Source organism: Citrus sinensis, chromosome 2 (assembly GCF_022201045.2).
Source record: "Citrus sinensis cultivar Valencia sweet orange chromosome 2, DVS_A1.0, whole genome shotgun sequence".
Classification (NCBI taxonomy): Eukaryota; Viridiplantae; Streptophyta; class Magnoliopsida; order Sapindales; family Rutaceae; genus Citrus; species Citrus sinensis.
The window spans coordinates 26,354,907-26,377,308 of NC_068557.1; the positions used below are offsets into that span (position 1 = coordinate 26,354,907).

At 35.7% G+C, this 22,402-nt stretch overlaps 5 protein-coding genes across 13 annotated transcripts; 4 read left to right on the forward strand and 1 right to left on the reverse strand.

Moving 5' to 3' along the window:
• Positions 1-209: 209 nt before the first annotated feature.
• LOC102610128 (uncharacterized) lies at positions 210-2,051 on the forward strand. 2 transcript variants are annotated; one of them, XM_006468518.4, is made up of 3 exons: positions 210-528; positions 1,291-1,526; positions 1,762-2,051. In XM_006468518.4, the coding sequence occupies exons 2-3, from the start codon at positions 1,306-1,308 to the stop codon at positions 1,850-1,852; spliced, it is 312 nt and encodes a 103-aa protein (XP_006468581.1). In that variant the 5' UTR covers positions 210-528; positions 1,291-1,305; the 3' UTR covers positions 1,853-2,051. The 2 variants fall into 2 exon arrangements, with proteins under 2 accessions (XP_006468581.1, XP_006468580.1); XM_006468517.4 differs by having other exon boundaries at positions 213-528; positions 1,287-1,526.
• Positions 2,052-2,236: 185 nt separating this feature from the next.
• On the reverse strand, positions 2,237-5,426 carry LOC102609813 (pentatricopeptide repeat-containing protein At3g57430, chloroplastic). The gene has a single exon (XM_006468516.4). It carries the CDS (start codon positions 5,170-5,172, stop codon positions 2,524-2,526), a length of 2,649 nt encoding a protein of 882 aa, XP_006468579.2. The 5' UTR covers positions 5,173-5,426; the 3' UTR covers positions 2,237-2,523.
• Positions 5,427-7,368: 1,942 nt separating this feature from the next.
• LOC102609530 (uncharacterized) lies at positions 7,369-10,974 on the forward strand. The gene is made up of 8 exons (XM_006468515.4): positions 7,369-7,574; positions 8,326-8,475; positions 9,296-9,472; positions 9,721-9,809; positions 9,899-9,963; positions 10,235-10,337; positions 10,512-10,622; positions 10,713-10,974. Exons 1-8 carry the CDS (start codon positions 7,478-7,480, stop codon positions 10,830-10,832), a joined length of 912 nt encoding a protein of 303 aa, XP_006468578.2. The 5' UTR covers positions 7,369-7,477; the 3' UTR covers positions 10,833-10,974.
• Positions 10,975-11,243: 269 nt separating this feature from the next.
• On the forward strand, positions 11,244-14,482 carry LOC102609251 (uncharacterized). The gene is made up of 8 exons (XM_006468514.4): positions 11,244-11,552; positions 12,122-12,271; positions 12,852-13,028; positions 13,258-13,346; positions 13,436-13,500; positions 13,779-13,881; positions 14,047-14,157; positions 14,236-14,482. The coding sequence occupies exons 1-8, from the start codon at positions 11,459-11,461 to the stop codon at positions 14,359-14,361; spliced, it is 915 nt and encodes a 304-aa protein (XP_006468577.2). The 5' UTR covers positions 11,244-11,458; the 3' UTR covers positions 14,362-14,482.
• Positions 14,483-16,238: 1,756 nt separating this feature from the next.
• LOC102608678 (pentatricopeptide repeat-containing protein At4g20090) lies at positions 16,239-21,985 on the forward strand. 8 transcript variants are annotated; one of them, XR_008052331.1, is made up of 6 exons: positions 16,239-18,330; positions 18,946-19,061; positions 20,361-20,646; positions 20,827-20,925; positions 21,494-21,542; positions 21,632-21,985. XR_008052331.1 is itself a non-coding variant. In XM_006468512.4 (2 exons), exon 1 carries the CDS (start codon positions 16,331-16,333, stop codon positions 18,323-18,325), a length of 1,995 nt encoding a protein of 664 aa, XP_006468575.2. In that variant the 5' UTR covers positions 16,239-16,330; the 3' UTR covers positions 18,326-18,330; positions 18,946-19,171. The 8 variants fall into 8 exon arrangements, 1 of the variants encoding a protein (XP_006468575.2); XR_008052330.1 differs by having other exon boundaries at positions 20,429-20,646; XR_001507153.3 differs by having other exon boundaries at positions 20,446-20,646.
• Positions 21,986-22,402: the final 417 nt, after the last annotated feature.

Consider the following 22,402-nt stretch of genomic DNA (forward strand, 5'->3'; position numbering starts at 1 on the left):
GTACATTCTTTCCTCCGCGTAGGGATGGCAGTAAAATCCGGGTCCGGCCTGCATCCGCAAGGATCCGGAAAATCCGGATCCGGATTTGAAAAACTCAAATCCACACGGATCCGGATGCGGATCCAGATGCACTTGCATCAGGAAAACCGGATATCCGGATCCGGTTTTTTAAATAAAAAATATATATAACTTGAATAAAAAAAAAAAGTCTAATCCCTAAACTTAATCGTTTTCGTTTCTATTGACAGTCTCTCTTGGGTCTTGGCTCTTGGCTCTTGCTGCCTCTCTACCTTCATTCAACTTTCCCACACCCACACCTCACCAGCAGCCGTAAGTCTTGCTTCCGACCAGTGGCTGACTCGCCGTGAGGCGTCTTCCTCCCAGCTCGCTGAAGCCGCGCGGCCCACGCCCGATCTGCCGAAGCTCGCCCCCCCGATCTGTCATTGAAGCTTCGCCGTCCAAGCCTCGCGGTGGTCGTCGAAGGCTTGCTGTGACGCCGCCGTGCTCGTCCAAGAAATTAATTTGCCCGTATTGATTTTGCTCCCTTATTTCATTTACTTTTCTATTTTTTTATTAAATACATGGCTTTTTTTTGGGTTAATAATTTGGTATTGTGATTAATTATTTAATTGTATTTAACAACTTTAATTTAATGTAAATGGTTTAAACTTGAAAATATTGCTGGTTTAATTTAATTTTATTGTTGATTGAATTTTTTTCTGGTTAATAACTTGGTATTGTGTTTAATTTTTTGTTGTATTTATTATTTAATGAGTTATAAGTGTAATCTACTGGAAATTTGTTAATCGTTCGATTATAATTGAATTTTATTTATATTATTAATTAAATTGTTGAGTTTTTTAATTATATTTTTAATTATTTAATTTTATGTTTTGCGGATCCGGATATGCGGAATATCCGTCCGGATTCGGTGCGGATTTTACCCGCATCAAGATATGATAATGGCACTCCGGATCCGGATCTGAATGCACATACACCCGGATCCGAATCTGGATTTTGCCAACCCTTCCTCCGCGCGCTCTCTCTGAGTCTCTCTAGTGATTTTCATTTGCTCTTGTTTTTATATTTTAGAAACACAAACAAAACGAATAAATCTTTATTTATGTAACGCAAGCTTAGTATTTTTATCTTTTAATGTTTACAATAACTATTACGTTTCGCTGATAAGAATGCTCACCAATTTATCCCCGCACCATCAACTGTTTGATAAAATGCCTCAACGGGCATCAACTGTTGTGTACGCCTTATGTTTGTTGTTGTGTCAGGTAGAGTTGGCGAGTGACGATGGCTACAGGAGGGAGGCTTAAGAACATTTTGGCCACAGTAGTGACCACAGGGCTGACTGAGGCGAGGGCCAAGATATTTGGGCATGTACTTAACCCCGCTGGCCAGAGATCACCCCACAAGATTTTGCGGAAGAAGCTCATCGGTGACAAGGTTGCTGGATGGTACCCATATGACATCAAGAAAGATGATCCTCTCGTCATGGCCCGCCAACAACAAGAGTAATCTCTCATACCCATTAAATATTTGCTCTTTGTTTGTTTGCATAGTGCTATTTGCTAGCAATTGCAACATGATATTCTGCTAATGGTTCCCATGACTTCTGTGCTTCGATTTTTTTCTTTTATTGTAAGAACTGCTTGCTTGTTGAATATGATTCTTTTTAGCTATAACAATTATAGTTATGCATGCTGGTTTTTGGTAAGTGTGATACATTCTATTGATTTACCTTGGCAGGCGCTTATCCAAGCTTGAAATGTTGAAACGTCGTGGAAAGGGACCTCCCAAGAAAGGCCAAGGGAAGCGTGCAGCCAAGCGCAGCAAGTAGATATTCTACCTCTGAATTACCTGGGAATTGGATCATTAATGATTTGAAAGAAGAAATGCAACTGGTTTTGGTACCTTTGTTTTAGCTTGTGGAATATAAAAACTTACCGTTTTTTGTGAGATTTTCCATTTTGTGCCCAGTTACTGATACTGAGTAGAGTTTCCTTCTTGAATGGAAATTGAAGTATTTGTTGGTTTTATGTTATGGACTAGTTCGTGCCTATTAACACTCAAAAGTGGCCAGCATATTAGGGAGATGCTCAGCGAATTGGTTAATTTTGTTGCCATAACATTCTGGCAGTTGAAGCCCTAAAGCATAAGCTGCTGCCTTCTACTTAAAAAATGAGAGATAAACATGTGTTATCGGAAAAGAAAAAATAATGTATGAAATCAAAAGAATTATCGACCTTCGAGGCAGCAAAAGGAATTAGACAACTACACAATTGTCATTTTCCTTTCCTCTTTTTACATCAACGCTTCAAAAAGCTTCAAAAGAATGTTGAAACTACAAGAAATTCATGTTTGGTACATTTCTGTGATACAACTTTGGAATTGAACGTATATAATTTAATAGTGGCACTTGAGTCTCAACAATACTTGTTGCTTCTTGCATGAACAACAAAAATCAATCACTTTTCTTTTTCTTTTTCTTTTTTTCTTTTTTTCTTTTTTTTACCAATAATCTCCACAAGAACAAGTTCCATTTTTAAAATGATGGAACCTCCTCACATCTCTTAGGATAATTTCTCTACTTTCTATCTTTGAGATGAACTTAGTAGCCTGATGGCAGTCGTTGCAAACTCTGAGGTTCTTGGCAACTCTGATGGTAGTTCCAGGAGGGGTATTGAGGATACCAAAAGCTATCGCCAACTTCTCACTGTGTCCACAGAGTAATGTTTCTTTCTCCTCCTCATTTACATTGTGAAGAACACAAGAAGTATCAGGCACATAGCCCTCCTTTCTCATTCTTTCAGACAAGTTTTCGAGGAAACCATGGAGCTGCTCACTTTGTTGATGTGATCCATCCCCAGCTAAAAACTTATGAATCTCATCACCAAACTCGATCCAACTGCAACCTGGTTCTTTTCTTACTCCCATTTCCTTCATCTTCTTCCGGACATCCATTGCCTTGTCCCAGAGTTGAGCAGAAGAGTAAATGTTTGAGAGCAGAACATAGTGGCTTGCCACATCAGGTTCCAAGAGGAAGAGATTTTGAGCTGCAATTTCCCCAATTTCTACATTTTGGTGAATCCTACAGGCACCAAGCAAGCTACTCCAAGCACCAGCTTTGTCAAATTCAGGAGGCATCATATTTATAAGTTGATATGCATCCTCCACTTTACCTGCTCTACCAAGCAAATCCACAACACAAGCATAGTGATCTGGCGAAGGTTCAATCCCATAATCATCTTTCATTTTGTAGAACAAGTCCATACCTTCACTTACCATCCCTGAATGGCTACATGCTGCAAATAATGCAATAAAAGTGACTTCATTAGGCTTCACTTCTCCTCCCCTACTTCCTTCTGCCACCATATTCTTTAACAATTCTAAGACTTCTTGTCCTTCTCCGTGCATCCCATAAGCCATGATAATAACATTCCAGGTGATCACATTTCTGACAGGCATCAGATCAAAAACTCTTCTCGCAAAGTTCAAGCAACCACATTTAGCATACATGTCAACTAATGCACTTCCTACAACAACATCGGTAGCTAACATGTTTCTAATGGCATAAGCATGGATCTCTTTCCCTTTTGCTAAAGCTGACAGGGCGCCACAGCCAGGTAGGACAGTCATGAGGGTTATGGAATTTGGTTTCGGACGAAGTACTGTCTCGTCCAGATCATAAACATTGTTCCTATTCTTTTCCTCTTCCATGTTTTGCATCTCACGCAGCAGCATAAGTGCATCACCATGCTGACCGCAAATAGTGTAACCAGTGATCATTGTGTTCCAAGAAACTGTATCTCTAACCTCCATGTCATCAAAAATGGTTTTTGAAATCTCTATCCTCCCCATTCTAGAGTACATGTCCATGAGTGCATTTTGCACATACCTGTCCCTCCCCAGACCCAGCTTTATAGCATGTCCATGGATTCCTTCTTTGTCGGGGAATGCTTCACTGCGCACGCAAGCAGGCACAACACTTGACATTGTGGTGGCATTTGGCCAAAGCCCTGCAACTTCTTCCATTTTAATGAATAGCATCAATGCCTCCTCATCATACTCATTTTGTCCATAACCAGTAATCATAGCATTCCAAAGTGCAATTTTCTTATCTGAAATAAAATCAAAAACTCGACGACCACATTCAACCTCTCTGCAATTACAGTACATGTCAACCAAAGCACTACCCACAAAGGAGTTGTCAATCAAAATATCATTTCTCAATGCATATGCATGAATTTCCTTGCCAGTATCTAACATCTCCAAGTGTGAGCAAGCAGGAAGCACGCTCGCGATTGAGACCCCATCAGGTTTAATTCCTCTAAGTGCCATCTGGCGTAAGAACATCACTGCTTCTAAGAACTTATCATTTTGAGATAATGAACTGACGATGGTGTTCCATGACACCAAATCACGATCCTCAAATGACTTAAATAAAGTTTTTGCATCATCAACTCTACCTAATTTGGCATACATTGCCATCAAAGCATTCATAATAAACGTATTCCATTCACCTACGCGTAAACTATTCCCGTGTACTTGCCTCCCAAGCCTCAAACCGTCACGCCTACTCAAATTTGAACAAGCAAGAGCCACACTGACCAAGGTAAACGAACTAGGCTCCACGTTGCTATATAACATCATTCTAAACGCTTCCAATGCTAGATCCCATTTCCCAAAACGGCACAAAGTAGCAATCATTGAATTCCAAGAAACTTGGTCCTTCTCAGTAATTCTATCAAACACCTTATACACATCCCACATATCACTACCACATTTACCATACATATTTACAAGGGTATTGGCTACCGTCACTGAAGATAACCCGTACCCGTACTTGACAACGTGGGCATGAATCTGCTTCCCTAAGCTCAAGTCCTGGATGCCCGCCACGGCCTTCAAGACGGCTGGGAAAGCAAAGTTGTCGGGTTGAATATCCGAACGAGTCATCTCAATGTAGGACAAAATGGCTTCACGGAATTGATTGGAGCGGGCTTCGGAGCGAAGGGACTCGATCCACGACTCCTTACACCGTGTTTGGGAACCGGGTAGCGGCAAAGACGTAGCGGTGGTTGCCGGTGGTTGGTGTGTTTGGAGGGAAGAGAGAGGCGGCGAAGGGAGGAGAGTGAGACACTGAGCGGAGGAAGCCATTTGGTAGTTATTACAGTTAAAAGGAGTTTCAAGCTTTTGCTCACGTGAGAAAGTGGTTTATGCAGAAGTAACAGAACCAAACATGGTCTTGACTCCTAATAAATAAAATTTCCTATAATTCTGAAAATTTTTAAAAATTCGTTAATTAACATGTGGATCCCTGATTTTTTTATTTTTAGTTTTTTAACGTTTTTAGAAAAAAAGGGCAAAGTGTTTCCATTAGTATCAAATAGGCCCCTATTCCGGGGTGATGGCCTTTATGGTGATGAAAGAAAATCACGCAACGGTGGCTCTATTGGTACGAGGATGTTGAAGCTTAGAACAGATGAACGTACTGTTCTGAAAAGCAGTGCCAAGAGGAACAGTAAATGGTCCTATTAATTCAGTTCGGTTCCATCATAATGCTCAGTTGCTGCTTGTTGTGCTGGGTTGGATAGAAGGCCTAAGATTTTTTTTTTCGGATTGATGGCAAACGGAATACAAAATAGAGAGTATTTTACTTGAAGATTGTCCCGTTCGAAAGAAGAAAGATCTTTTAATGTGTTACCAAATTGACTGAATCCCTAAGGTATGGCTGTATAATTATTTCATTGCTTCCTCGGTTCATGCTGCCGGCAGTTGTTAGAGATACAATGCTGCAAATTTTGGCCAACAACCATGGGGATCAATTGGTGTAGTAATAGAACTTCCAATGTTTTCTACTTGTTGGTTACAGAAACTGATATTTTTGTTGGTGGATTTTGATTTTTGATTTTTTTTTTCATGGTATCAAAGTTTTTGATTGATTAAAAAACATGAAAAAAAAAGTTTTAGAAAAAGAGAAAAAGCTTTATAATTTTATTTCTGATGCCAACGTATCTTTTTTTTTTTTTTTTCCTTCCTTTTTATGCGATTCATTTGTGATTAACTGGTCCATGGATGAATATGCTTAAAGTGGAACAATTGCAATTCACTTTTTTATTTCAGAATATACTCAAAAACATTGTTTGTCAATTTTGTTTCTTCTTTTTCATTTTTTACTTTTTGTTGAGACGTTACTTTTAATGTAAGATAAGATTTTGTGATATTCTCCGATCCTTTGGAATATTTATTTTTCATAGTTGTGTGATAAATTTATAGAGTAATGAAAACATTTTCAGGTTCCATTAACTTGTTTGGTTAGAAAGAGATTCTACCGCTAAATTGTCTCGTCATCATAAATCATAATCCAAGATTCTCTTTGTAACGGTGCATTTGTAATATAGATGGATAGATTCTTATAGTTTAACCCAAAATATGGTTTTTAAGTGCTCGCGTTCTTTTGGATATAAGAGAATTTGAGTTTATTCTATCATGCATACGCATTGTAGGTTGTCAGAAAATCAAACTAATAAGGGTAAAATGATCAACATAAAATATGAAGAACAAAAAATTTATAGTCTTGGTTCACTATTTTTCTAATGTTTTTTTAGTATTTCTCCTTACACACACCTTAAGAAAAGGTAGTTAAATTTTGAAAATTGAAGAGTAGGTTTTTTTTTAATAATAAATTTCATTTTCATGGATTTTAATATTAAGTTAGATATTTGTGTAAATCTAATCAAATATTTAGATCTCAGGCCTTGTTTTTAATGGATTTAATTGCCTTCTAAGCATTTAAATTATATCATTGGACTAATAAATTATAAATAGATGAGATTTGTGTGTGATTTTAGAATAAATTTAAATTTAAATTTGATGCATTTAATTAACTCAAGGGGAAAATTTTTAATTTTAGCTTATTAGATAGAATATATCCTCTGAAAATTTTTGGACAAAGCGAGAGCAGCTTGTCCCTTAATTATTCTGCCATTATTTGTTGGAATGTGTTTGTGGATGCTTGGGACTATATTAAGTCATCATCTTGGGACTATATTAAGTATCAGCTTAACTTGATTAGTCTCTTATCCAACTGGCTCATGTAAACTCTTTTGTTTAGATATATATATATATGTATAAAAAATAAAAATCAAAAGTTAACGTGTCAACAATTTTGTCCCAGTGAGTAATGACACCATCAATTATGACAATCTCTAGGCTTGGACGATTATCTTCTATTAGCATATTTTTATCGTGTGAGAAAAGTAAATCAATCAGAACGAGATAGGTGTTGTATGAACAGAGAATCTAGAGATCCATTAAAAACAAAAAGACATGGAATCTAGATAAGTGGGCCAAAGTTGGGTGCACTGAGCTTTGTCTTATTCTTGAGCAGTACAAAAGTTCAACAACCATAAGCAGTAGCTGACGATCGAGCAAAGGAAAACAGTGAGAGCTACTGAGAAAAATGGAGGCTGCAGCCAAAGTAAAATCAATATTTGTATACCCAATTAAATCATGCAGAGGCATCTCTGTCTGTCAGCAGGCACCCCTCACTCCTACTGGTATGTTATATGCTTATATTCAATCCAATTATTACATTTTTTTCATGCTAATTTATTTATTTATTTCATGCATGTTTGTCGCTTTGACCCAGATGATCTTTTTCTCTCTTTTAATTGATTTGTGGATTAAAATATCTGTGTAATGAATTCTATGTGCTCCTCTTATCAGTTTCTTGCATTTTTCTTAGTTAAAATTCTGTTGGGAGTAACTTATGTGCATCTGTGAATGTCTTTATTTTATTGTTTCATTATCAGTTAAATAAATTAGGAAAAATAAAATCTTTCCATCAGCTCTTGATTCAGTGTTGACTTGAGAGGCCTTTTTATTTTATTTTTTAAATTTTAATCATGTTTTAAATAATCATGTGTGCTAGTGCTTCTTTGAACAAATATCTTCAATGAATTATATCCATAAATGAAGTCTGATTAGCCATCTGTTGTTGCTAAGCCACAGCAGTTTTGCAACTTCGATTTCGAAAATTAATTGAAAAACTAACCTGAATACTGTAGTCAATAAAGGTTACTTGAATAATTTTGCAATTCTGAGATGATTCGATTCCACTGACTTCTCCATATGGTGTAATGATTTTCATATCAATAAAGCAGCACCTTGCTGTTCTTTGCGGATGTTGATAGACTTGTATAACTTTTAACATTTTGAGCTCCTAAACAATTGGATTAAGTTGTGGTTAGCGGTTTGACATGCAAGCTTTTTCACATCTTTTTGTTCATGTTTGTTTGCTATATGCAGGATTTCGATGGGATAGACAGTGGATGGTAATTAATAACAACGGGAGAGCATATACTCAGAGAAACGAGCCAAAGCTTGCTCTGGTTGAGACAGAGCTGCCAAATGAGGCATTTTTAGAAGGATGGGAACCCACTGGGAGATCATTCATGGGTAATTCTAGTTCTTCTATTTTGCAACATAATTTTTCTGAAATTACAGTTGTTATATAGTTTCATGTAAGCCAAATTAGTACCTAGTTATAGCACAAAAGAATTTAGCTGTTAATGCCTAGATGTGGAGTTTAATAGCTTTTCTTATGTTCCCTGAAAAGAGATGCTGGGTTTTCATTTTTCTTTTTTTCTCTCTAAGGTTATCAAATCTCTTTATATTTGAGTATATAAGTTGAGAAAAATTCATAAGAGGTTATAATCTTAAAGAATTCTGGGATTTTCTAATGACTTGTCATACCTCATGTTTGTGAATTGAATCTCCTATTTACTGCAGTTTATCCATCACCACAAGTGGAAAGCATTTCTTGCTGCTTACATAATTCATAATCTAAGATTCAGTGATCATTCTCACATATTTGTTTGAATTAGAGGAAATGAGACGGGCAAATAGTATGTTCTATTTGATGTGGACAAATATAAATATAGTGTTAGTTGTCATGGTGGTTAGGACTGTATCCTGTTACACCTTTTGTACCTGTCACTCAATTGGTCTATTTTTTTCACCATGATTCCTTTCTATCATTTCAAAATTGGTATTAATGGGTATAGTTAGTAGTGCTTTGGGCGCATCCAGCTTGATCTTCATAGATTGATCTATTTTCAAATATTATTTATCTTTGAATGAAAAATTTATCGCAACTGTTTCCTATTCTGGAGTTTGTATTAATATGCTTCTTTTTTCTTCTCAGATAGAACATGAGTTGTTTTTTGCCTGTTGTTTTATCTGATTTTCAAATTGGACTCGACTGTTTCCTGTACAGTAATAAGAGCTCCAGGGATGCAGGCTCTTAAAATTTCACTGAGCAAACCCCGTGATATAGCAGACGGTGTTTCCGTATGGGAGTGGTGTGGCTCTGCACTGGCTGAGGGAGCTGAAGCTTCAAATTGGTTTACAAATTACCTTGGGAAACCTAGTCGGCTAGTTCGTTACAATGCAGGTTGGGTTTGATTTTGGTGCTTTTCTTAAAAATGAGACATTGGGTGCAGTAACTAGTAACTAGGGGCACGAGTAAAAAGCAAAATACTTCTGGTAGGGAACTGCTTTAGCAAAAAATATTGTATTGCAGGCTGGATTGGTGAGGGCATATGACCCATTCCTTTTGGTAGAATGAAATTATGTCGTTTTATATTTTCAGTATCCAAGTTTAGGTGGTTGATAATCTGGCTGCATTATTTGGTACCGCAGAATCAGAAACTAGACCTGTCGATCCCAAATATGCTGCTGGAGAGAAAATAATGTTTTCTGATTGTTATCCATTTATGCTGTTGTCTCAGGTAACTCAACATGATGAACATGTAATGTACATCATCTTTCCTCTGTTATAGAACCTCAAATCGTAAGCTTATAAAAGAATCTTTTGCAGGGATCTTTGGATGCACTTAATAAGCTTCTCAAGGAGCCTATTCCAATTAACCGTTTTCGACCAAAGTACAAATCAGAATCATACAATATCTGTTTATTATCTAAAAGTATCCTTTGTTTATATGTATATAGCATCTGCTTTTCATTGTACATTGTTGGAGTTATGTTTTAGTCTTCTGGAGGAAACCCCCCCCCCCCCCCCCCCGAAACTGTATATTGGTCTCACTACGTTGATAATTTTTTATGGCATAGTTTTCTCGCCCCTCTTTAATTACCCACATTATTTTTCTCATTTTGTATGGTGTATGAATCCCTTTTTTATACTGGAATTTGGCAGCATCCTTGTTGATGGTTGTGAACCGTTTTCTGAGGACTTATGGACGGGCATCCGAATAAACAATTGCACATTTCAAGGTGTTAAGCTGTGTGACCGCTGTAAGGTAAAAGTTATCTTTCTTCATTTCTGCATCTTTTGTGAAAACGTTTCATTCAACTAAATATCATTTCTGTGGTCACTTGTCTAGGTGAGAACTGTGGTCCATTCACTGAGAGATTTTCCAAGCGATACCTCCATTTGTATTCATGTTTTTAACAATACAGAGATTGTTTTCCAGGTGCCAACTATCAATCAAGACACTGGTGTTGCTGGTCCCGAACCAAGTGAAACACTAAGGCAAATTAGGTCAGATAAAGTTTTGCGTCCAAATCAAAAACAGCAGGGAAAGGTGAGCTATTTTCGAATCCAAAACTTCCGAGTATAATCTGTCACCTGATAAAAGCACAACAAAAGAAAAGCATTATCTTGTATCTTGCAGATATACTTTGGGCAGAACTTGGTGTGGAAGGACAACCTTAGTAATGGAAAGGTGCTTAAACTTGGGGATCCAGTTTTTGTCATGAGGAAGGTCAATTCTGCAGCTGAGGCAGCAGCTTGAGCTCTATTGAATATTTGTTAGTAATGCTAATGCTATTGTTGGGGCCAATAAATTAAACTCTGTTGTGTGTGTATCATTGTCTAGTGGAATAAGAAACTGGTTTGTTGCTTGCTATGCCACAGCAAGGTGCCATTTCCAGAGACATCGATATTGTTTATAAATTTTTTTTTTTCTTTATATAATCCGCCGCCTGGCTCCCCCACCTACCAAATCCTCCAACTCTCATATGTGGCAAGAACAGTCCTATGCTTATCCGCTTGTGCGCACACCTCTTTAGATATAAATAAAACAAAGTAAAAAGATGGGCCAATCTTAGGTCAGGTGCTCTGACTACTGAAATTTATCTGACTCGTGGGTGCAAAATTTTGAACAGACTTCTCCATAGAATAATGACAATATACGAAAAGAAAAATGATGGATGCTGATAGAATAAAAACATCTGTATATATGATAAATTAATTAAGGTAAATAATTTGTTTTTGTATCCTTTGTCTTCGTAAATCGTAATTGCCCTCGATTTGATAACACGTATTATACATATTAGTCATGCAAAAACTATTGAAAGCATGAGCAGTAGCTGAACCTGAACTGAGTCGACAAGCAAAGAAAAAACTGTGAGTGAGAAAATGGAGGCTGCAGGCAAAGTCACTTCAATCTTTGTATACCCAATTAAATCATGTCGGGGCATTTCTGTTTCTCAGGCACCGCTCACTCCTACTGGTATATTAAATCCAAGAACTGTAACTGTTTCATTCTGATATTATTGTTGTATTTTCGTTTCTTAAATTTTTTTTTTAATGCAATTTTGTTGTTTTGACCCAGAGAATCTTTTTCTCACTGTCTATTGATTTGTGCATTAAAATATAATTATAATGAATACTAGTTCTCTGAGATGATTTAACTTGGTTTAAATTTTATCAAGTTTGACCAGTTTCTTCAATGCAATATTTGTATGAGTCTTAATTAGCCTTCTGTCGTTGATAAGCTAGAGCAATTTTGCAATTAGGTTTGGAAATTAATTGAAAATCTAAACCTGAATACGGTTGTTAAAATAGATTACTTGTAATAATTTTGCAACTCTGAGATGATTTGATTTCTTTGACATCTCCATATGTTGAAAGACTTTTCATATCACTACAGCAGCAACACGCTGTTCTTTGTGGATGTTGATAAGACTTGCATAAATTTTGATGTCTGAGCTCCCAAACAATTAGATTAAGTTGAGGCTAGAGGTTTGACATGCAAGCTTAATTTGTTTCTATTTATACATGTTTGTTTGCTATATACAGGATTTCGATGGGATAGACAGTGGATGGTAATAAATAACAAAGGGAGAGCATATACTCAGAGAAACGAGCCAAAGCTTGCTCTGGTCCAGATCGAGCTGCCAAATGAGGCATTTTTAGAGGGATGGGAACCTACCGGAAGTTCATATATGGGTAATCCTTGCTTTCTGTTTTGCTACGGAACTTGTTGAAATTACAGTTGTTATATAATCTCATAAAATATTTTAAACACATATTATACCAAGTTATAGCATAAAAGAATTTAGTTGCTCAAGCCTAGATGTTAAAGGAATACAATTTTATTCCCTTTGATCTGTCAGATAATTGAAATGCTTCATGTTAATCTAATTCTGAAGTTTTTTTTCTCATAGTCCCTGAAATGATGCTAGATTTTCATTTATTTTTCTCTGAGGCTTAGTATTTTAGTCAAGAAAATCGTAAGATGTGTTTAGCCTTTGTACCCATCACTTGATTGGTCTCTTATTTTTGCCATGCTACTAAGTTAGTATTAATGGATATGGTAACAGCCCATACAGCTTGATCTTCATGGTTTGAATCTATTTATAATAAAATATTATTTATCTCTGACTGAATACTTTTTCTCTCATATTTCTTATTGTGGAGCTAGTATTAGTTTATATGCTTCTTTTTTCTTCTCAGATAGTTTATGAAGGATGTTTTTGCCTGTTCTTTTATCTGATATTCAAGCATAACTTGACTTTTTCCCTTACAGTGATAAGAGCTCCAGGGATGCAGGCTCTTAAGATTCCAATGAGCAAACCATGTGATATAGCAGATGGTGTTTCCGTATGGGAGTGGTCTGGCTCTGCTTTGGATGAGGGAGCTGAAGCCTCAAATTGGTTTACGAATTACCTTGGGAAATCTAGTCGGCTAGTCCGTTATAATGCAGGTTGGGTCTGATTTGGTACTTCCTTAAGAATAGGACATTGATTGCACTAACCAGTAACAAGAGTTAAAAGGGGAATGCTTTAGGTAGGAAATGCTGTAGCAAAATTATTTGTATCACAGGGGCCACATGGGCATGACCCATTTTTTGTCTGAATGAATTTAGGTTGTGTTATATATTCACAATCTAAGTTAGGTGGTTGATAATCTGGCTGCGTTATTTGCTGGTGCAGAATCAGAAACTAGACCTGTGGATCCTGAATATGCTGCTGGACAGATAACAATGTTTTCTGATGGGTATCCATTTATGTTGTTGTCTCAGGTAATTCGCCATTATGAACCTGTAATGTGCATCATTTTTCCTATGACATGAAATCTCAAACTGTAAGCTTATAAAAATATCTTTTGCAGGGATCTTTGGACGCACTAAATAAGCTTCTCAAGGAGCCTGTTCCAATTAACCGTTTTCGGCCCAAGTATAATTCAAAAATCAGAATCATGCAATATCTGTCTATTATCGGACAGCATACAAATTTCTTTTATAAAATAGCATCTTCTTTACATTGTTCATTGTTGGAATTATGTTTTGGTCTTGTGGAGGAACCCATACTAATTATTGCCTCATATCCTGACAGTTTCTGTCTTGATATTTTTTACGGCATTAGTTCTTTTCTTCCCCCTCTCCTTTGTTAACCACATTATTTTCCTCATGCGTTTGGTGTATGGATTTCTTATTTATATTGGGATTTGGCAGCATCCTTGTTGATGGTTGTGAACCGTTTTCTGAGGACACATGGACCGAGGTCCGAATAAACAAGTTCACGTTTCAAGGTGTTAAGCTGTGCTCCCGCTGTAAGGTAAAAGGCTATCTTTCTTCATTTCTGCATCTTTTGTTCTAAATTTCCATTCAATCATTTTGTTGGTCACTTTTGTTGGTGAGTACTGTTATACATTTGGTAAGAAATATTCGAAGCTATGCCTCCATTTGTTATGTTTTTAACATTGCAGAGATTGTTTTCCAGATTCCAACAATCAATCAAGACACTGGCGATGCCGGTCCTGAACCAAATGAGACTCTAAAGCAGATTAGATCAGATAAAGTTTTGCGTCCAGGTCGAAAACAGCGGGGAAAGGTGAATTTTTAATCCAAGATTTATAAGTCTGGCATTTGATGATAAAAGCATAACAAATGGAAACATATTATCTTGCAGATATACTTTGGGCAGAACATGGTGTGCAAGGATAACCTTACTGAAGGAAACGGAAAGGTGCTTAAACTTGGGGATCCTGTTTTTGTTCTGAAGAAGGTCACTTCTGCAGCTGAAGCAGCAGCTTGAACTCTACAGAATATTTGTTGGGGCAATAAATAAAACTCTGTTGTGTATCAAAGTCTAATGCAATAAGAAACCGCTTGCTTGCTAGACCATGGCAAGGTTCGGTTTTATTTTGATCGGCTTACAGCAACCTCTACGCATGACACGGTTTTCAAACTTTCATAAAAGATCACCATTATACGTGGAACAGTAGAAAAGATATACGCCTAATAAGATATGTTAGAGTATCTTAAAAAACCTTTATAAATTTTACTCTTCAAATATTTATTTGCTTACCTATGTGGCAAATAGAAGGGTGAAAAAATATGATATTCTCTAAAATACTCTTCAAATAAAAATAAGGGTGGGGCTATTTGAACCCACCAATTTACTCAATAAACCTATTTACTAAACAAACCAATCTTTAAATTTTAAAATTTTAAATTTTACTCAGTAAACCCACTAAAATACCTAATATGCCCTTTCTAAACCCAATTTTTATAATAATAGTGATTTTACTCATTAAACCCATAATATTCATTTATAAACCCATTAGATTGGAAATTGATTATTAATTGGAAATTTAATAATCAATTTTGAGTGAATGGCCCTCGTTCAAGGACAAATGAATCAAAACAATCTAAATGGAGAAAATAGTTGTCATCATGAAATTATTTTTTTGAGTTATATTATAGTGGTGAGAAAAATCTTGTATGATAGTATGAAAATCTAATATGAGGAATTTGAGAAAAAATAATTTTTTCAGAATTTGGGAAAAAACAATAATTGATTATTAATTGAAAATTTAATCATCAATATTAATTAAACAATTTTGAGTGAGGGGTCATTCCCAAACGAATCATAACAATTAAACAATTAATCCTCCATAAAATCAATATCCATCAAATCAATAACAATTAATTTTGTTACTCTGAATCAACTCACATGTGCCTATTTAACAATATATATGGCTTGAGAGAAGAATCTCACCTCTTGATTGATTAGGGTTTAATGAAAATTTGATTAGGGTTCTATAAAACTATGTTGAATATAAATATGGGTTTAAAGAGTAAAAATTCTGTTTTTTTTTTAATTATATTATAGTGTCCATAACTGTAATTTAATTTAGGGGTATTTTAATGATAAAAAAATTATTTTTAAAAGTGAGTTTATTGAGTAAATTAGTGGGTTCAAATAGCCCCACCCTAAAAATAAATTAATATTATTTTAATCAAATAATTATCTTTTTTAAGAAAAAAGTCAATAGCAATTAAAATAATTCTCTCTCTTTCTTTCTTTAATAAAAAATAATAAAATATAAATTAAAAATAGACAAATCAACTCTCCAAATTTGAAGAGAGAGAATAATTTCTTATTTAAAGAATTTTAATTAGAGTGTTTTTTAGAACTTTAAATATTGATGTGGTTCTTAAAATAAGTAATAAAATCTTATTTAAAGAGACTTTTGGTGATACTCTTAGGACTTTTTTGCTTCAACTTAAACTTTCAAACTGATTGTCAAACATGGATAGCAATTAAAACGGTAGCTAAATATTCACACTTTACCTCACTATCATTTTCATCCGATAGCAATTATGGATTAAGATTTACAACACTTTTTCCTCAATTATTTTTCTGATAGTATTTGTCTGTATATGGTATACTGGATTATCGGTAATGTAATATTTTTCTGATAGTATTTTTCTGGTAATGTAATGTAATATTTAAGTGAACTGATGTAATATTTACTGGATTATTGGTAATGTAATATTTTTCTGATAGTATTATTCCTCAATTCTTGTGCCTTTTGGCTTAATATGAGCAAACTGCAAACGTAGCGGGGCATAATCGAATTTCTGAAAGAAAAGAAAGAGTCTCTATCGCCCAACTTCCATCCAAGGTGACAAAACAAAACCCATTAAAGACGCTTTTCGTTTGTCGAGTTCTCGAATTCCTCTTTGAAACCTGAGAAAACAGAAACCCTGTTGAACCCATGCGCAAATGGTCGCTTCCTCACACAAAAACCCTTCTCACCATCACCAACTCGGCCATGAAGATGAAGACACTCTCTTTAACAACAATCCCAAGTGAGCGTTCTCATCGATTCTTTTCTGTTCGCAGTGCAGTTTCATCAAATAAACAAATGGAAACTGAACCCCAAGGCAACGCCAAATCAGAGCAACCATTCTCGGATGAAATATTTAACTCCACTCCAAAACTGGGTTCTTACCAGCTAGGTGATTCAACATTTTATTCACTCATTCAACACTATGCGAATTCTGGTGATTTCAAGTCTTTGGAGATGGTTCTGTATCGAATGAGGCGCGAAAAGAGGGTGGTTTTAGAGAAGAGTTTTATTTTTATATTTAAGGCTTATGGTAAAGCCCATTTACTCGAGGAAGCTATTCGTTTGTTTCATACAATGGTTGATGAGTTTCATTGTAAAAGAACTGTTAAGTCGTTTAATTCGGTTCTTAATGTTATCATACAAGAGGGTCTATATCATCGAGCTCTAGAGTTTTATAATCATATTGTTAATGCCAAACACATGAATATCTTGCCGAATACGTTGACTTTCAATTTGGTTATCAAGACAGTGTGTAGATTGGGTTTGGTTGATAATGCAATTCAGTTGTTTAGAGAGATGCCAGTAAGGAATTGTGAACCAGATATTTATACTTACTGTACGTTGATGGATGGATTGTGCAAAGAAAACAGACTTGATGAGGCAGTTTTGCTATTAGATGAAATGCAAGTTGATGGTTGTTTTCCGACTCCAGTTACATTTAATGTTTTGATTAATGGGTTGTGCAAGAATGGCAAACTGGGACGGGCGGCCAAGCTTGTGGACAATATGTTTCTTAAAGGGTGTTTACCTAATGAGGTTACATATAACACGCTCATTCATGGTTTGTGTCTTAAAGGGAATTTGGATAAGGCGGTCAGTCTCCTGGATCGGATGGTAGCAAGTAAATGCATGCCTAATGAGGTTACATATGGGACAATCATTAATGGGTTAGTGAAGCTAGGTAGAGCTGTTGATGGGGCTCGTGTGTTGATGTCTATGGAGGAAAGAAAATTCCATGTGAATGAGTACATTTATTCAACTCTTATTAGTGGGTTATTTAAGGAGGGGAAGGCTGAAGATGCAATGAAACTGTGGAAGCAAATGATGGAAAAAGGTTGTAAGCCAAACACTGTGGTTTACAGTGCTCTTATAGACGGGTTGTGTCGAGTGGGCAAGCCAGATGAAGCTGAGGAAATTCTCTTTGAAATGATAAATAACGGTTGTGCAGCCAATGCTTTTACTTATAGCTCCTTGATGAAAGGTTTCTTTGAGAGCGGTAAAGGTCATAAGGCGGTTGAAATTTGGAAAGACATGGCAAAGAATAACTGTGTATACAACGAGGTTTGCTACAGTGTGCTTATTCATGGTCTTTGTGAGGATGGGAAGCTCCGAGAGGCTAGGATGGTGTGGACGCAAATGCTGAGCAGAGGATGTAAACCTGATGTTGTGGCTTATAGTTCAATGATTCACGGCCTCTGCAATGCTGGGTCGGTAGAAGAAGCTTTGAAACTTTTCAATGAGATGCTTTGCCTAGAGCCAAAGTCTCAGCCTGATGTTTTCACTTATAACATACTGTTGAATGCTTTGTGCAAGCAAAGCAACATCTCTCATTCCATTGATCTCTTAAATAGCATGATGGATCGGGGCTGTGATCCTGACTTGGTTACATGCAATATATTTTTGACAGCCTTAAAAGAGAAGCTTGAAGCACCTCAAGATGGAACAGATTTTTTGAATGAACTTGCAATCCGACTATTTAAGCGACAGCGAACTTCGGGTGGTTTCAAGATTGTAGAAGTGATGCTGCAAAAGTTTTTGTCCCCTCAAACCTCTACTTGGGAAAGAGTTGTTCAAGAACTTTGCAGACCTAAAAGGATTCAAGCAGCCATTAACAAGTGTTGGAGCAACTTGTATGGCTGATTAGGGTATGATGTTTCTTTTTGTTTTGCTTTAAATGTTTGGTTACGTTTCACTCTTGCTCCTCATTCTATTTATCTTCTGTCATACCTACTGTCCTTAAACCCTTCAAATTGAAATTGCATAGTCTGTTTATGTGAAAAAGTAATAGCAGAGATAAGCTGTCAATGTTATTTGTTATATGTTTTTATTTAAGCTTGTGTTTATTCACTGTTGTGTATTCCGTTAGTATCTTCTATTTTGCTGATTTTGGAACTTTAGGGATGGGGTTCAATGCATTTTTTTTCATATGTAAATTTACAATTATGATCATTATCTGCTGTGGCAGACAGGTTGGGACCTTAGACTTTAAGTATGCATTTGATTGGAACCACAAGGTTTTGATGTTTAAATGGTGATTGCTTACCTAGTGCAGATGAGTGCACTTGCTTGCTTCTTGCAACATTGGTGTGTGAATCCTTGGTACAGGAAGTTGTAATTAATGTAAACTGACTCTTACTTGTATTCATCCATTGATAGATTGCTATTGTTTCCTCAAAATTAGGTCTATATTTATTATTATGATCATATCCCATAACTTCTATATAAATGACGGAACCTCTTGTCTTTTTAATGTTACTCAGCACTTGGTGTTCCTCTCAAAACAAAGTCCCTTGTTCTTGATCCTGAGAAATTTATTTGGGCAGTACGTATTGCAGTGTTGCCGTTCAATAACATACAAGTCAAGATTGGTGAACCGGTACGAGATGCAAATGCCCTTATGCCTGTGAACATTTGTCATCACATTCTTTTAATTATATTGTCTGGAATCTTTGACTTGATTAAGAAAATGTATATGCATTTCTGCTATCTCTCTCTTTTGCATCTGTAACACTATTAGCTTAGTCCTCAAAAGCTATTCTCATTTGTGTGGGATATATGACATGAAAAATTCATTGTAAATTAACAAGAATGTTTCTGCCAAGTCAACGAGAATGTTTCCCTCCGCAAAAACAACTTTTTCACACTCTTTTTGTTTGTTAAAAGGTAAGAAAAACTAGAAGTTTCAAAAAACCACCAATTCAAATCCTTATTTTCCAATTCCTGTCATCCAAATCCTTTGACACAGTTGATTGCTAAAGGAGTTAACTTCTTTGGTTAACAAAAACAATTAAATGATGAATTTACTCGGTAAACTTAGTTGAATTTGTAGACAATTTAACCTGTGTTTGAATGCCAGATGCAGGTAATAGGAAGCCTGTGAAAGCATATGTTTATGGGTCAATGATATCATTCTGATTGTACTAGATGTAATGATAATCATAAAGTCTTCATAATCATATCTCTAAAGTCTTCATAGTTACATGAAATTGTGCATGATATTGCGAACTTTGGTGTGAAAACAATTAAAATAAATGTTTTAGAGATGTATCAACTGTGAGGACGTTTGGTTGGGTATTTTCTATCTTATTAGGACTTAATTGTCTCTATCGCCGAACTCGAGGGTTCTATATGTCCCTTCCCAATTGTATTTGGCTGCTATATCTGTATTCTTGGTTGTTATATTGGTAAGGCATAATTTTATGATCATTATAAAGTCAACTTGAGAATGGCATCTAATATTAATTCATGATTGTTTCTTTCACTGCACTTAAAGTAGACTATTTTTCGTAGTTATTATCTTAATTGAAATGGTAAGCTGTACTGCCAGGATACTGGTACCAGTACCTTGCAGATAATATAAGCACATATGACCAAAAGCATATAAGCATTTGTGAGAATGATAAGAGATTGAAGGTGTTGAGTACAAGAATCTTAGGGCCTGTTTGGCACTGTTTTCAGAAGCTTATTTTCATTTTTGTTTTGGGAATATAGATGTAATACATGCTCCGTGAATTGGATTCAAAAAACAAATTATAAAACAAATAATTCAGATTTTAATTTTTAGTTATAAGACTGAGAACGTGCTAAGCACGTTCTCAATGAATCACAAATCATATTACAAAATAAATTATAAAATAAAATTTTCTTCTTCTTCAACCGCCCTTTCATGATCCAGATCTAAATTCATAGCTCTCTCTCTCCATGAATACTCTTCTTCTTCATCCACAATTGACCGTCACACAGCTCTCTCTCCGTCGCAGTTTTTCAAGCATAAGTGGCTGCTGCATTGAGAGAGAAAGCATCAATGCAGCAGCCGCTGCTGCATTGAGAGAGAAAGCTGCTGCTCTGTCTTGGCTCCGTGTGCTGCTGCTGCTGCGTCTCGGCTCCGTCTGGTGGTGCTGCTGCGTCTCTGCTCTGATTCAGCTGGTGGTGGTGGTGGTGCTGCTGCTACGTTTATTTGGGTAAATTTTGCTGCATCTATTTTGTTCATATGATTGTTAATTGATTTTGTTTTTCTGTGTTTTGTTCATATGATTTGTCACTTAATTTTGTTTTTTCGGGGCTTCATATGATTGTTAATTGATTTTTTTTGTTCTTTTCTTTATTTGCTGTGATTTCATTTCTCTTTGGGACAAATTCAGGAAGCATGAGTCCAAATTGTTGTGAATGTATGATATGTGAAGGCCCTGCCTACAATTACTTTGGCTAGTGTGTCAGTTGCAGGCTCTGTGGAGGGGAAGGTACAATAATTTGTGAAAATATTGAAGGGATGGTTGTATAGGCAGTTATGGCTGAAATTGCAGTAGAGTTTTCTTCAATTTCTACCCAGCAAGTAAATGTGATATTTTTTAAGCCAAGGTTGAACACTAGAGTTAGGATTATGGTATTGCATCTGCTTTCTGGAACTTCAATTGCTATCTCCATTATAGTTCTCTTACATCTTTTTGGTTACATTAAAAAAGATGGATTATGGAATGGGGACTTTCAGGTTTTTGTGCGAACTTCCCCTGTGTTCCCTTGCTTATGCTTCACTCCATGTTTTCATTATTTCCTCATTTTATTTTTCCCCTTTCAATATCATTGGTTTATCATAGTTCCAGGGAACGTGTCTTGTCAGAATGGGTGTTTTTGATAGATGGCTAACCTAAAAACACTGATGTAGGAGTGACAAGATTATAAATTAAAAGCAAGTTGAGGGCATTTTTTAATTAAATTTGCTTATTGATGCATTCGCAAGCCTTTCTTTTTATCTATTTCTTATTGCCAACTTCTGTGCTCTCATTCGATATAATGATGTTGACTGCAGAGACATAAACGGCTGAAGAAAATATTTGCTATGCCACATAAGGAGTTGAAGGTGATTCATCGAAATACTCTCAACCTTAAACTTCACATTCAATTTCTATTTTCTGGTCTGATTTATATGTGCATATTCCTATATTGCAGCACCTCAAGCAGAGGATAAAAGACTTTGCATATACATACATGAAGGATTGAAGATTAATAACCATACTACCAACAAAGTTTACCATTCTCACGATGGGCTTGTCTACACAGCAGAGGGCAAAACTTTCACGGTCCTGCAAAATTTTGAAAGTTTTTCAAATATTTTCAATACATCAAAAGATAAATGTTAAAAGTTTTGGGAATTAGATAAAAAGCTAAAAACGTAACACCAGTGTAGATTATTGAGAAATGATTAAATTTCATGGGTTTAATTGAATCATTAACCTTCTGGTGTAGAGTTTGATATAGTTACTGGAATCACCCTTATAAGATATGTTTGGCCAATTGTGATAATACTGGTTGTAATTTTTATACTCTCGATATAATTATTTCTTGGTCAAAGCAAATGAAAATCAATATCAAAGCAATATTCATGACATTCCTTTAAGCATATGATATAAGTAGTCAATGTTACAACACAGATGAACTAAAAAATTGGCTAACTAAATATGAACTTCCCTGTCAGTAGTGAATTGTGCTAATGAAAGAGTGAAAAAGTCTCAAAGAGTACGCAGCGGATTTGATGGTTTAAGAGCTATTAAAGTGTCATCTCCCTTGCAGCAAACTCTAAAAGTAATTGTTGATAATTATTTGTGTTAAATCATGTGTTGTAATATATATTTTAATCATAGTGTAAAAATAATGACAATATAAAACTTTTTTTATTAATTTTAATACTAAATTATTTATGGTATGTTTGTGTATGTATTA

Excerpts from the sequence above, each read along its gene's own strand:
- LOC102610128 (XM_006468518.4), top strand. The coding sequence starts at position 1,306 with ATGGCTACAGGAGGGAGGCTTAAGAACATTTTGGCCACAGTAGTGACC. Across the intron at positions 1,527-1,761 it reads ATGGCCCGCCAACAACAAGA|GCGCTTATCCAAGCTTGAAA; the intron begins GTAATCTCTCAT and ends TTACCTTGGCAG.
- LOC102609813 (XM_006468516.4), bottom strand. The coding sequence starts at position 5,172 with ATGGCTTCCTCCGCTCAGTGTCTCACTCTCCTCCCTTCGCCGCCTCTC.
- LOC102609530 (XM_006468515.4), top strand. The coding sequence starts at position 7,478 with ATGGAGGCTGCAGCCAAAGTAAAATCAATATTTGTATACCCAATTAAA. Across the intron at positions 9,473-9,720 it reads GCTAGTTCGTTACAATGCAG|AATCAGAAACTAGACCTGTC; the intron begins GTTGGGTTTGAT and ends TTGGTACCGCAG. Across the intron at positions 10,338-10,511 it reads AGCTGTGTGACCGCTGTAAG|GTGCCAACTATCAATCAAGA; the intron begins GTAAAAGTTATC and ends ATTGTTTTCCAG.
- LOC102609251 (XM_006468514.4), top strand. The coding sequence starts at position 11,459 with ATGGAGGCTGCAGGCAAAGTCACTTCAATCTTTGTATACCCAATTAAA. Across the intron at positions 11,553-12,121 it reads GGCACCGCTCACTCCTACTG|GATTTCGATGGGATAGACAG; the intron begins GTATATTAAATC and ends TGCTATATACAG. Across the intron at positions 13,029-13,257 it reads GCTAGTCCGTTATAATGCAG|AATCAGAAACTAGACCTGTG; the intron begins GTTGGGTCTGAT and ends TTGCTGGTGCAG.
- LOC102608678 (XM_006468512.4), top strand. The coding sequence starts at position 16,331 with ATGCGCAAATGGTCGCTTCCTCACACAAAAACCCTTCTCACCATCACC.